The 14885-nt window shown below is 45.3% G+C and overlaps 1 protein-coding gene across 6 annotated transcripts in view; it reads left to right on the top strand.

Annotated features, from left to right (window-relative positions):
* Positions 1–5762: 5762 nt before the first annotated feature.
* LIPG (lipase G, endothelial type) overlaps positions 5763–14885 on the top strand; it is a 58531-nt gene continuing 49408 nt past the window's right edge. The window contains exons 1-2 of one of the 6 annotated variants that reach the window (XM_033934686.1): positions 5782–5889; positions 13316–13512. Coding sequence is in view for 3 of the 6 variants with exons in the window: in XM_033934677.1 (XP_033790568.1) it covers positions 6048–6141; positions 13316–13512 (291 nt within the window). In the remaining 3 variants the exon portion in view is untranslated. The other 5 variants (XM_033934677.1, XM_033934670.1, XM_033934664.1 and 2 more) reach the window with 5 other exon arrangements.

Here is a 14885-nt window from a genome sequence, read left to right as displayed (position 1 = left end):
TAGAATTCATGTTACCTTCAGTCAATGATGAACTTCATCCCCACCCATTAGGTATCCTGTTACTTTACCGCCCACCAACCCCCTGGAACAAATCCTCTGAACTCGCTCTTGAGACCATAACAAGGGCCTTCCTAAAATTCCAGAGACTACTGATCATTGGAGATATTAATCTCCACCTAGATGATAACACCAGCAAAGATGCAACCGAATTCAAAGACTTCCTCACCTCTCTAGGCTTCACCGCTCCTTCGCCCACCCCTACCCACGATAAGGGGCATACACTAGACATCATCAGCTTCCTTGATCTGACCGAGCACAAAAACTTCGGACAAAGAGGCCCGTTGGGAACATGTCACCTGGTCTGATCACCTTCTAGGCTCTTTCTGCCTTCCCATTTTCATGTCTCATCTTGGCACTCCACCCCGACCCACAAACTCTATCACCTGTTTCTCAACCAACTCCCCCCCTTTTCCTAAACATGCCGACCCAGATTCCAACTGGCATAATTGGGTAACCCTTTCCGGGACTACCTACCGTGCTCTTGCCCCTTTGTTTACTAAACCTATCTTCCACTCCCGCAAGGCTCCCTGGTATCTTCCATACCACAGGGAATTAAAGCAGAAATGTTGAGCCCTGGAACATAAATGGAAAAAATCAAAATCCCCTTCAGACAGACAATCCTGGAGAGACAACATCAAGTTCTATAACACAGTACTAAAAAAAGCAAGGAAGAATTTCTATGGAGATAAAATCACCAGATCAAAAAAACAAAATAGTACTGTTCAACATCTGGCGCAACCTAACCTCAAAAAACGACTCATCCTTTCCCCTTTCCCCCTCATCCGCAAACGACCTAGCTAAATTTTTCAACAAAAAGATTACTACCTTACGGAGTTCTTTCCCCCCAGCAGTCTCTTATAATTCTCTGCCTCCCAACGACTCCAACCCTATCCCTGCTGATAGATCCTGGACTGCCTTTGAACTCGTATCCGAATCCCAGATCTCTAAACTCTGTCTCAAACTGAAATCCTGCAATTGCATCTTGGATCCTTTCCCTTCCTACCTTTACGAAAACATTCTCGCGCAGGCCATCTCCTCCCTTACCAGGCTTATAAATTCTGCTTTACTATCGGGCCTGTTCTCCACAGAAATGGGACACATTGCCTTGTCCTCTCTTCTGAAAAAAGCTGATCTCGACCCTTCCTTACCATCTAATTACCACCCCATAGCAAATCCACCGTCCTAAAGTGGTTCTCAAACTTCCTACGCTCTCACTCCTACACTGTCAACACAAATGGTACCATGTCCGTTCCTTGGACACCATCTTGCGGTGTCCCTATCACCCCTATCCCCTATTCTCTTTAACATTTATATGTCCTCCCTGAAACTCCTCCAATTATCCCCCCTTGAAACAATCTACACATACGCTGATGACATCCTTGTCCTCCTTGAGACAGACCAGAACCTCACCAACCTCCATGAGAACATTACAGCTTGCATAATGAGACTTCATTCCTGGTCCTTCTCGGTACAGATGAAATTGAATGAATCAAAAACAAAATTACTCTGGCTCGGCCCAAAATTAGAACACCTGCCCATCCTCTTCGCACTACCCTCAGGCGCTGCACTGCAGCTTGAGTTCTCAAGCAAGGTCCTTGGCATTATTATCGATTCTTCTCTCTCCCTCAATGACCACCTCAACTCCTTGGCTAAATCATGCTTTTTCAGCCTCCACATGCTGAGGAAAGTAAGATCCTATTTTCGCCAACAACATTTCGCCGTCCTTGTCCAATCCATCATCCTCTCCAAACTAGACTACTGCAATGCCATCTACTTAATCCTATCAAAAAAAGTCTTCAAAGACTCCAACTAATCCAGAATACTGCAGCTAAGTTGATCTTTGCAAAACGCAAGTCTGACCATGTCTCCCCACTCCTAGCCAAACTTCACTGGCTCCCAGTGATTTCCAGAATCCATTTCAAATGCTCCTGCCTGGCTTTTAAGATCATTCACGGCATCCTTCCTCCCTTAATCCCACTATCTTCTAACTCCTCGAGTCCTGACTCTACTGGCCCACCCATAGGTATAAACTATCCTTCCCCTCTCTACACGGTATTCGCTATGCAGGCAAACTGGGAAAATCCCTCTCTTCAGAATCATAGGTCTTTGGAACGACCTTACTACCCCGCTGCGGAACCTGGGCTCCCTCCAATTATTCTGCAAGCAACTGAAAACCTGGCTTTTCACTAAAATGTAATTCTATCCCCCCTTACTATTCTCTTCTATATATAAGTTCATGTAAACCTTTTTTTTCCTTCTCTTCCTATATTTTAAGTTCTTGTAAACCGTGCCGAGCTCCACATCCGTGGAGATGATGCGGTATATAAACTTAAGGTTTAGTTTAGTTTATCTACCAGTTTACTCAACTGTAGAATCTTGCATATAATCGCCCCAGATCCTATTTACCTTTTATGCATAGAAGAATGTCACCCCTATACTATAGTGCATTGGGGTGGGGGATTGTAGCCCAATCACATAACCCTGACACTTTGATAATTCTTTAGGGTGGGGGGACCTATAGTACCTGAAAACTGTAAACCACCTTGAAATTGGAAAGGCAGGGTTTTTAAAAAAATATATTTTAAAAGATTGAGCTAAATCTAGGTGAAGGGAGTGAGAATGAGGCTGGAAGAAGCGGGAACAAGGAGAGAGGGTGGTATGGGAGAAAAAGAGATTGGCAGGGCAGGCTTGGAAAAAGACTATGGAGACTAGCTGGAATGAGCCAGGCAGCAGAGTAAAAAAACTGCCTGGGTAGGGAGGTTAGAGAAAGGCTCATGGTATTACCGTGTTTCCCCGAAAATAAGACAGTGTCTTATATTAATTTTTGGCCCCAAACATGCACTAGGGATTATTTTCGGCGATGTCTTATTTTTTTTTTTCATCTACAACAATCATCTCTCCCTTCCTCTCCTCCACCCCAATTCTTGTGCCACATTGCAGAGGGCTGTGTACCTTAATAATCTGTCCTCCTTCCACATTTGCTTTGGATGAAGGAAACAAAATAGCCAAAACAAAAGTATTTCTAGAGCCTTTGTAAGTGCCCCATTGCAGTTGGTACCCAACAATAAGGACGAAGAGGAGAGGTCTACAGGGTAGAAACTCCCTTATCCCCCAGCCCCGATTTACATTCAACCTACCTTCTACTCTGTACTCCATCACCCAGTCCCATATATATGCATGGTACTTCAACTACCGGCAGCCTCTGCGCCCTGCTTGTTTGACCCACGATCCTGCCCAATAAACCTGCTGACCCTTCCCCCTCCCACCATGACCGATATACCATACCTCCGTTCCCTTCAGCATCGCCGGCAGCACTCTGAACAGGCTGCTTTGCTGCCTTCTCTGCCGGGACCTTCCATCTGCCGCATTACTGGGAAGGCCCCGGTGGAGAAGGCAACAAAGTAGCCTTTCAGTGTGATACCCGCCGATGCTGAAGAAGTGTGTAGCGCAGTGGTTGAAGCTACAGCCTCTGCACCCTGGGGTTGTAGGTTCAAACCCCACGCTGCTCCTTGTGACCTTGGGCAAGTCACTCAGTCCTCCATAGCCTCAGGTATGTTAGATAGATTGTGAGCCTGCCGGGACAGATAGGGAAAATGCTTGAGTACCTGATTGTAAAACCGCTTAGATAATCTTGATAGGTGGTATATAAAAAACCTAATAAACTTGAAGGTACGGTATGTCGGCCTTGCGGTTGGAGGGTTGATGGAGTCCTGTTGCATGGGAGGGGGAATGGAAAGATGCTGTGCAAGGGGATGGGTGAGAGGGGAGGAAAGCTGCTACACATGAGGGGGGGGGGGAAGAAAGCGCTGACACCGGCAAATTGGGCAGCACTATTGTCAGGAGGGATGGAGTCAGGGACATTTAGGAGAGGCTTTGGGGGGGGGGGGTGCCTATCTAACTAGGGCTTATTTTGGAGGTAGGGCTTATATTAGGACCTACCCCAAATATCATGCTAGTGCTTATTTTCGGGAAACACGGTACTACTGAAGATGGAAGTGGAGAGAATGAATGTTAGTGCCCAGTAAAAAAAAACAAAAACAGTTATCTCAAGCCGATTACATTAAAACTCTAGAGAAATCCGTTGCTGGAGATAAGGAATGCCTTTGATCAGTGCTGCACACAGAGGTGGTCTGATCTGCTGAGCAACTCTCACTTTGCCACGACTTCAGTTCAAACCAGTGAGGGGCATCCTGTGCTCAGCCCGATACAATACCAGCAGTCACAGCCCGCTCTCTCCTACATGGGGGCCCGCAGAAAAGTTCTCAGCCCAACCAAGAAGAGAATGTTGTGGAGCCGTGAAACTCACACGTTATGCCACGCTTTTCGTTTCAACGATATGAAATGAATAGAAAAGGGTGGCATGACGTGTAAATTTCACGGCTCCACAACATTCTCTTCTTGGTTGGGCTGAGAACTTTTTCTCCGGCGGCATCCACTCGGGATCATTGCTAGCCGGTTCAAAGGGGATGCACGGTCTTCCAATTCTGCTGTACATACAAGTCTGATTCCAGAGAAATCCACCAGACATACACACACAATCATAGGAGCCAACTCTGTGGGTGCTTGAGCACCCCTAATATTGACTACATTTCTTGACTGTATCCGGGGAAAAGTAATTTCAATTGAGTTTAGCACCTCAAATAATTTTGTAAAAGTTCATTTCTATGCGCACAATTCATATTGGACTGTAGTTTCCACCTTCCGGGGGTGGGGGTGGGGAAGAGACGGAATTCAAGCAGTTGTAAAACACGGACCTGACGGATCTAAAACAGCATTTCTCCGATTCCTAAGTTAGACACAATTAACATACAGCGAAATAAATCGGTCACAGAGTCGGAGAAAGTATTTTTCACCTCCTTCTAGTCATTGCACTAAAATAGAAAGAAATTAATTTTATGGCAAGGGTACAATCTAGCATCAGAAACCGGTTAATGCTCTAATGTGGGTTCCAAACCCCACGCTGCTCCTTGTGATCCTGGGCAAGTCACTCAGTCTTCCATAGCACCAGGTACGTTAGATAGATTGCGAGCCCACCGGGACAGAAAGGGAAAATACTTGAGTACCTGACTGTAAAACCCCCTATCGTTTCCCCCCTATTTGTCTCCTTTCCTATCAAATATTGTAGTTCCTCCCCCATTTTCCTGTTGGATCTGTTTTGTTTTATTGTCTGACTTATGTTAATAATGTCGTCTCCCCGTACTGAGAAATGTACTACATGTTTTTAGATTTGTTCATCGCTTTGTTTTACAATTAAGCGATCCATCAAATTTTATTAAAAACTTGAATAAGGGGTATATAAAAACCTAATAAACTTGAAACTTGAATGAACAAAGGAAGGCCCTGATGAATTTTGGAACAAGTTAGGGCAAGATCGAGACTAAAGAACATGCTGTAAGCAGACAAAAAAAAATAAAATATATATATATATATCCGGGGAGCTGCCACATATAAAATTTATTGTGCTAGTACAGTAGAAGAAAAAGTCTACTAAACATTCATCATGCTCAAATGCTGTAGACGTGACCCCTATCCCGGCCGAGTCTGCTATCCCGACACATTCCGGGAAAGGGAATAAATTCACTGGATTTTCCTTAAAATCCCGGTAGCCCTTCTCAGGTCTGTGCGGGGCATGGGGATCAGAGGGAGGCCTCGCGCCAGCCGCTGGCAGCCTGACTCGCGAGTTCCGGGCGCGTGGCGGGGGCTCACCCTTCGAACGTTCCTTTGGCAAGCCTTCCACTACGTCACGGGGGTGTGACCAGTCGGCCTTCATAAATTATTGGGAAGTAAGAGATCTGCCGATGGGCCACGTGATTCCCGTTTAAACTACAAGTGAGTGCGCGGCACAGGAGCCGGGCTTTTCCCTGCAGGCATCACTGGGGCTTTCTTTTCACTCTTTTTCTTCTCCTCCTCCCTCCCCCCACTTTTGCTTGGGAAATTGTGTGCTCTGTTGAAAAGAAAGTGACCATTGTTTGCTAAGTGTCCGAGACATGAGAAGCCTTTTCGCGCTGCTGTGCATTGCCTTTGTCTGCTCGCTGCCAGGCGGGGGTTGCTCGCAGCTCGCGGAGGAAGGACTGTGGAAAGGTGAGAGTCGCGCACCTGCTCCGCCGCTTCCACGTGGCGACGATCGAGAACGGGTTTAAAGGCTTCGAGGGGGGTGGGGGGGGGATGGGCCTTGCTCTCGCTTGTCGGATTCCTCCTGTGTGGTGTTGCATTACATGGAGATCTAGCCTGAGCATTGATTACAAGGTTGATAGCTTTGGTGTGCGTCGGGATCGGGGAAGGGTCGATACGGTTTGGTTAGATCAGGGGTAGGTCATTCTGGTCCTGAGAGCCGGAGCCAGGTCAGGTTTTCAGAATCTCCACAATGAATATGTATGAGATGGATTTGCATGCACTGCCTCCTTGAGACGCAACTCTATCTCGTGCATATTTATTGTGGCTATCCTGAAAACCTGACCTGGCTTCGGCTCTCAAGGACTGGAATTGCCTACCCCTGGGTTAGCTCATTTGACAAATTTCTTGAATAGTATGCTTTTCAGTTCTTTCCTGAATGTTTTGTAGTCGGGGTGTCCTGGTCAGCAGATTTGAGAGGTATATATATATATATATATATATAGCCACCAGAGGGGCTATATATATATTTTGCTTTGCATGCCTTTGATTGGGGGGGGGGGGGGGTAAAGTGTGCTTGAGTTCTCCCTGGTCTGGATGTGTTTTTCTTGATTAGGCAGTGTTTTATCAAGTGGCCTTTAAATTTTGAAAGAATTCTGAAATGTCCTACAGGGTTGCGTTTTGACCTACATTCCCTTTCTTAACTCGGACTCTGGTGACGTTCTTATGATATTGCTGAATGGGTTATTATAAGGGAGGCCGACGATTATTAAGGGGTCTTTCAAGCTTATGGTATAGGAAGCAACTTACTTTTAGAATGATTGGGGGTGCTGAGCCCATAACAAACTACTCCTCGGGCAAAGTGAAGGCACTGGCTAAATATTGGAAGTGAACGTTTAGAATGATTGGGGGTGCTGAGCCCATCACAAACTACCCCTCCTCGGGCAAAGTGAAGGCACTGGCTAAATATTGGGGGGTGATGAGCATCCACAGAGCTGGCACCTATGGTCTATAGAGCAAAGTAAGAGTGCCTTGGAGGAGAGTGTGGTGCAGTGGTTAGAGCTACGGCTTCAACACCCTAATGTTGTGGGTTCAACTTCAAACCCCGTGCTGCTCCCTGTGACCCTGGGCAAATTGCTTAATCCTCCACTGCCCCAGGTACATTAGATTGTGAGTCCACCAGGACAGTTAGGGAAAATGTTTGTAGCCTATATCTAAACTGCTTTGAGTGTGGTTGTATAACTACAGAAAGGCGGTGTATATAAGTCCCAATAACTTTCCCTTAGTATCAGTATTTCACTCTTTGGCTCATGTAAGTAGTCAGGAAATGACTGGCCATGGGAGCCAGGTGTGTGGTGGGGAGGGGGTAGCTTCCCCAATATTAAGTAAGCTCTTTGTGCCAGGGGTAACATATTGCTAGGGCCCTTAATAATGTTGACGCGGCAGCCACCTATGGTATTAGTTTTAATTTGCAGAGATTTACACCAAGGTATATTCGGATGCAAGGTGGTGTGCGGTTCATTTTTATTTTTTTTATGCTGTGCCCAAAAGAGATGCATTTGGAAACAATAGGCTGACGGAGAACGATGCAGTTCTAAAATGGTTTCCTGGGTTTTCGGATAACTTATTGCAGGAAATAGTAGAGAAGTCCTTTTAGGATTACCCTTGGCAGCTAAAGGTTGTTGGATGAATGAATGGATCAGCAGTTGTTTTTTTTTTTTGTCGTTTTGTATCTCGCTATTCTTACCCATCTGGTAGGAGGGGGGTTATTTGATGCAAGTTAGAATTTCATGATATATTAAGTGTTATTAAAGTATAAATGAATGCATTATATGTTACACTTATTGTGAGCTTTAAAAATGAATAAAGATAAATTTTTAAAAAAAAAACAACTATTGGTTTTAGACCGTTCTAAAGTGGTACTGCATTACCTAGTAACTAGAGCTTGAAATACAAACCTGGATTTTAAGCCCTGCTCAATCTAACCGACATTCCTTGCAATATTGGGCGAGTTGCTTTATCTCCCCTTGCCTCATAATTATTTAGATTGTAAACCCTTCGGGAAAAGGTCCTGTTTTACCCATCTATAAGTATACACCTCTCGGAACTGTGACTGGAACGTGCGGTCTATAAAGCAAAACAGTAACTTCATGCATTTGGGACTATTTAGATAAGGGGTTTGCTAACAGTGTTAGGGAATGGTTTAAGCAGCTGCTCCCTGTGGGTGTTCATATTCCGTTTAGAGAATGTAATGCTAATCCAGAGGCTCTAGAAGACGTGTAATTGCACGATGAGCCCCCGGCAGTTAAATATAATCGCTTTGCCTCTGAGAGCTGGCAGATCTTGGCGGTGGGTCAAAATGCACTTTCCCAAATGTTTATCAGCTTAAGTTTGTATATCGCTGGGTTTTTCTTTTATCGTTAATTGCATTGGAACTGTAAGGTTTTACGGTATATAAATAAATAGTTTGTGTTAGGTTATAGACCGCAGCTCAGTAGTCTTTAATAATTTACAACATTCACCATGCAAATGTCCTTGTTATTCCATAACAAGCCAAAAAATCAGGGTCGACCCGACCCTTGTGGTACGGGACATGTCGGCAGCTTTGGAGTTCTGCAGGGAGAGGGCTTAATTTCAAGAGGTGTGCAGCTAAAGTGTTGATGTGTATGGGACTCTTTGCTTTTTGTTTTAATGTTTCTTAATTTTTTGTTTTGGGCAATATTATGAATAGTGTGGCCTTTCTAAAAAGTGCACTTGATTTCTTTCTTTTTTTTCCTTGACACTTTTTGGGGGCAAAAACCATGAGAGAACATGAAAAATATTTGAAATGTACATTCTTAAGTTTGAATCTGGAAGGTCTTAGGAGGAGGATGGGAAGGGGCTTTAAATCTATGCCTGGAACTGGTTCCATAGATCTGCGTTTCTCAACTCGGTCCTGGAGTAACCCCTTGCCAGTCGGGTTTTCAGAATATCCCCAATGACTATGCATGAAAGAAACTTGCATATAATGGAGGCAGTGTAAGCAAATCACGTTTATGCATATTCATTGGAGATATCCTGAAAACCTGACTGGCAAGTTGGTACTCCAGGACTGCGTTGAGAAACACTGCCATAGATGATCCAAGGATGTTGGTGGCATTAGCAGTAGCAGCCTCTGATGCATCTTGTCCATTGTACAGCAGGTTCAGAGTGCCTGGGCTTTCTGGCACCTGTGATCAATTGTAAGCTAACTTGTACCCTGATTTAAAAATTGAAATGGACAGTCCTCCCCCCCCCCCCTTTTCAAGTGCTGCTACCCTTTTTGGTCATCTCAGTTCTGACACAGCATCTGCATTCCTCTTCCAGTTGTGTTTTTTGGGTTTTTTTTCCTTCTCTTGCCTCATTCATCAAAATCATTAATTCTCCTCTCGGCAGAATGGAAAGCAAACCTTCTCTGCTCCCTCCCTTCCCCAAGCTGATGGCTGTCAATTCTGGTACAGGCTCCCTTGCCCAGTAACTCCAGGGTGGACAGTACAGTTCCTGGCCCCAGTGGCATGGTAAGGGGGGGAGGGGTCCACCCCGGGTGCCGTCTTCGTGGGGGGTGCCCCTTCCCTTCTCCCACACTTCTTTAATGTTCCCAGCACGAGCAGCAATCCCAACCTGCTGCTTGTACCAGCATCGGCTCTTATGTGTACCCTAGAGGAAAGAAGGGACGGGGAGATATGATTCAGATGTTCAAATACTTGAAAGGTATTAATGTAGAACAAAATTTATTCCAGAGAAAGGAAAATGATAAAACCAGAGGGCGTGATTTGAGGTTGAGGGGTGATAGATTCAAGAGTAATGTTAGGAAATTCTCCTTTACGGAGAGGGTGGTTGATTCGTGGAATGCGCTCCTGAGGGAGGTAGTGGAGAAGAAAACGGTGACAGAGTTCAAACAAGCGTGGGATGAACACAGAGGATCTCTAATCAGAAAATAATGGAACTAAGGCCAGTACTGGGCAGGTTTGCACGGCCTGTGTCCTGTATATGGACATTCAGTTGAGGATGGGCTGGGGATGGCTTCGATGGCTGGGATGGTTATGATGGGTTGGAGTGAGCTTTGGAGACTCCAGTAGATGGAACTTAAGTACACTACTGGGCAGGGCTCTGGGTTTCAGACCCAGAAATATCTAAGAAAAAGGACCATTTTAAACTAAATTAATTTATGGAGCATGTATGGTTGGGCAGACTGGATGGACCACTCGGACCTTTATCTGCCATCATGTACTACATTACTATCTCTTCCTGGACCCGCACCTAGGAAGTGACATCAGAGGAAGAGCCGATGTTGGCTTGAGCAACAGGCTGGGATTGCTGCTCTTGCCGGAAATATTAAAGGGGCGGTATGAGGGGACGGAGAAGAAGCGGATTGGGGGGGGAGCAGAGAAGAGGCACCACTGCCCCAGGCACCTTTTACCCTCGCTACGCCACTGCCTGGCCCAATTAACAGGCAGCAGCACTAATGTTTCTCCTGACTGTAGCTGCACTACCTGCCTGTTGTTGGCCAACATGGTCATCCTGTTCTGCACCACAATCTTGCTTGCACATCTGGCGGCATCTGACATAAAGCTCGGCATTCTAATGGTTGGGGTAGCTATGAAGAGGTGTTTTGAGGTGTTTTTTTTTTTGTTTTTTTTAAGCAGCTTTTAAATACAGGCTTACAGCTCTGCAGCCTTATCAAGGCCTGAAAGTCCCAAGTGGAGGCTTATCAAAACTGCTTTTTTAACTTTCAGGGTCGGCTGAAACCAAAACTACAGCCAAAACTTTCACCTGGTTTCAAATGAACCTGAAACCTTAAGTTTGGTTGTATGAATATGAGCCAGTGAGGACCTCTGGGGTTGGCCAGAGCTTGTAGTCATAGTAACATAGTAAATGATGGCAGATAAAGAACCGAGTGGTCCATCCAGTCTGCTCCATAAGTTAATTTAGTTTAAATGGTCCTTTTTCTTAGATATTTCTGGGCCAGAAACCCAGAACCCTGCCCAGTAATGTGCTTAGGTTCCAACTACTGGAGTCTCCATCAAAGCTCACTCCAGCCCATCTTAACCATTGAAGCCATCGAAGCCCTCCCCAGTTTGTCCTCAACAGAAAGTTCATATAAGGGACACAGACCATGCAAGACTTCCCAGTACTGGCCTTAGTTTCTTCAATGGTGCGCCCTTACCTGGAGTACTGCGTCCAGCACTGGTCGCCGTACATGAAGAAGGACACAGTACTACTCGAAAGGGTCCAGAGAAGAGCGACTAAGATGGTTAAGGGGCTGGAGGAGTTGCTGTACAGCGAAAGATTAGAGAAACTGGGCCTCTTCTCCCTCGAACAGAGGAGATTGAGAGGGTACATGATTGACACAGTCAAGGTACTGAAGAGAATATACTTAGTAGATATGGACAGATTGTTCACCCTCTCCAAGGTAGGGAGAATGAGAGGGCACTCTCTAAAATTGAAAGGGGATAGATTCCGTATGAACATAAGGAAGTTCTTCTTCACCCAGAGAGTGGTAGAAAACTGGAACGCTCTTCCGGAGGCTATCATAGGGGAAAACACCTTCCAGGGATTCAAGACAAAGTTAGACAAGTTCCTGCTTAACCAGAACGTACGCAGGTAGGGCTAGTCTCAGTTAGGGTGCTGGTTTTTGACCAGAGGGCCGCCAAGTGAGCGGACTGGGCATGATGGGCCACTGGTCTGACCCAGCAGCGGCAATTCTTATGTTCTTAATGTATACTCATTATTTTCTGATTAGAGATCCTCTGTGCTCATCCCATGCTTGTTTGATCTCTGTCACTGTTTTCTTCTCCACCACCTCTCTCGGGAGTGCATTCCACGCATCCACCACCCTCTCCGTAAAGAAGAATTTCCTAACATTACTCTTGAATCTACCACCCCTCCACCTCAAATTATGCCCTCTGGTTTTACCATTTTCCTTACTCTGCATCCTTCTGCTACACCTATGGTATTCAAGCCATAATATAAGAATTTAAATAATGGAAGACCACATCTTGCCTTCAAGCAAACTACCCTCCACACACATGGACCATAGCTAATAGAAAAACTGAAAGCCACCACGGTTTTACAGTGGTTGACTTTGTGCCACGCTCGGTGACAGCTGATGTCATATCGCCAGATCGGTTAACTCCCAAGGAGCTTGTCCTCCCAAATTTAGACTTATTTTCCTGCTAAAATTTTGTATCCAAAGCATGTATTTGGAGCACTCTAGTTAACATATAAACTATTGTGCAAGATAACTATTACTGCGATCAGAGTATAAAATCAAAATACAAACGGTAGCTTCTCTCTCCCTTCCCCAGTAGTATGGCCAAGGCAGTCATTTTGAGAGCAGAGTTAGAATGAGCAGGAGAAACTGGGGATCACTCCTGGACACCAGGGATTGTAACATAGGCCTGGGTGGGGGATGGGAGGAGTGTCGGCTCCCCTTGTGAGGGGAAGGAGGGAGACAAATGGTTCAAAGCACACATTTTTGGCTTCAACTAAAAGTTATAATTTCAAATTAAAATTAACATTTTGGCCAAAACCAAAATAAGCAGAAAATGGATTCTGGGCTTTTATTTTTTTTAATGGGCACCAAAACCTAATTTGGTTGGCCTCTAGTCCTGAAGGAGCAGGAGGGTAACTCTTGAGGTGCTTCTCCTTTCCAGCATAAAAGCCATGAAATCTGCAATGAATAGGTGTAATTTGGGAGGGTGCTTCCCACCACCACCACCACCTTTGCACACCCCAATATTCCAGGTACTAATGTTGAATTTGTCTCCTATCCCCCTCTGTCAATATAACTTCTTGACCTTCTCCCTCCCCCAAAGTAAGCAGCAAAATACATCAATGCTGCAGCCTGTTCAGAGGAAAACACTAGCAAACTTGCTGATCTAGGTCAGGACGACACGCGGCCTTGCTATGACATGTTTGGATCAGTTGAGTGAGAAGACGATTTGGCAGACTGTAATCTGTGGAATGATGTATTCTTTCTCTATCACTTCCTAAGATCGTAAAATGCCTTTTTTTTAAGTAAATTAATCTGGCCTGCACATAAATATTCTGACTTGAACTTTGTGTTATAGCTTTTAAACCATGTAAATCAAGAGAAGTAACGCTAGCCTTGCTTTCTGAGCAGATGATACCATTGCTGATCTGCTGAAGGATGAAAATGAACCTGTAGAAGCCAGCAAGCATCTAGTGAAATTTAACACTTGCTTCTCTCTGGATCTGCCTGAAGAAGGCTGCTACCTTTTGGCAGGCCAAGATAAAAGCATAGAGCATTGTAACTTCAACTCGACAGCCAAAACATTTTTTGTAATCCATGGATGGACAGTAAGTATGTGTGTGCGTGCGTATATGTATATTTTTGTTTCCTGTTCCGTTCTCCCCAATGAGCTCAGAATGGGTTACAGGTTAATATACATAATATACAGTTAATGGGTTATAATTTGCCATAATTACAGTAAAAGTTTTTATCCTAACTCAACACATACTAGGTATCTAATTCACAGGTTACAATGTGTGTGTGTATGTATGTGTGTGTGTATATATATATATATATATATATACTGCGTGCTTCCTTGATCTGTAGGTCTGTGGCCGCAGGAGTGCACATGCACGAGTCCCCAGCCTTCTTCCCAGCAGCTACCTACACTGCCGCCAGGACTGGCCGCCAGCGCTGGACTCTCCACAATATTCGGCTCATCTCACCAGCTGCACCAGCGTCTGAGAAGGCTTCCGACGCTGGCGGAGATCGAGAGGAGCCGCGGCGATATCTTGCGGGGCAGGAAGGGAAGCGCCGAAAAACCACTCCAGCCGCTACATTCTTCACAATCCCGACTCCAGCAGCGTGTGCAGCACTCTACACACGCTGCTTCGGGGCCTTCTACTGCCCTGATTTGCTCTGCCGCGTCTCTGATGATGTCATCAGGGACATGCCAGAGTAAATCAGGGCAGTAGAAGGCCCCGAAGCAGCGTGTGTAGAGTGCTGCACACGCTGCTGGAATTGGCAGATTTGTCGGGACCGCGGGAAGGGAAGGAGGGGGGGGTAAGGGAAATGCTGCTGATGCACAGGGAAGTGGGGGGGGAAGAAAGACAGACAGCTAGCACCCGTTAATGTAACGGACTAATATATATATATAATCTCTCTCTCTTTCTCTTCCCCTCTCCCTCTCTCTCTTTCTCTTCCCCTCTCTCTCTCTCTTTCTCTTCCCCTCTCTCTCTTTCTCTTCCCCTCTCTCTCTCTCTCCTCTCTCAATGCTTGTATTTATTTGACTTCAGCAGTAGCTTAAGTACTACTGAAAATTAATATCCCCCAAAAGATTTGACACCAGCTGTATATATCTGCAGTGCTTGAGATCTGGCCACCACTCCCAGTGATAAAGATCTCCCAGCTGTCGGCCATAGAAGCTTGATATCTGTATGCTGCTGATTATTCTATTGGCTGTCAGCTGGCAAGTGCAACCAAGCTGATCTAGTCAAGTTAGTTCAATATGTGCATGGGCATCTATCAAAGCCATGCTATTACTGCACTTTTACTATAGACGGTATTTCTTATTCAGAGGGATGATTGATCATGAACGTACTATTTGTATCATGCTTTGGTTATTGGTGAAGTCATTTCAAATTCAAATACACTGTTCTATTTTACCATCTCTCCTTGTGAGCTTAATACAGTCATACCTTGGACTATTCTCAATCCAGTC

This window comes from Geotrypetes seraphini, chromosome 1, assembly GCF_902459505.1.
Source record: "Geotrypetes seraphini chromosome 1, aGeoSer1.1, whole genome shotgun sequence".
Lineage (NCBI taxonomy): Eukaryota > Metazoa > Chordata > Amphibia > Gymnophiona > Dermophiidae > Geotrypetes > Geotrypetes seraphini.
The sequence above is the reverse complement of the archived record's forward strand: the minus strand, read 5'-3'. Positions and strand labels throughout refer to the sequence as shown.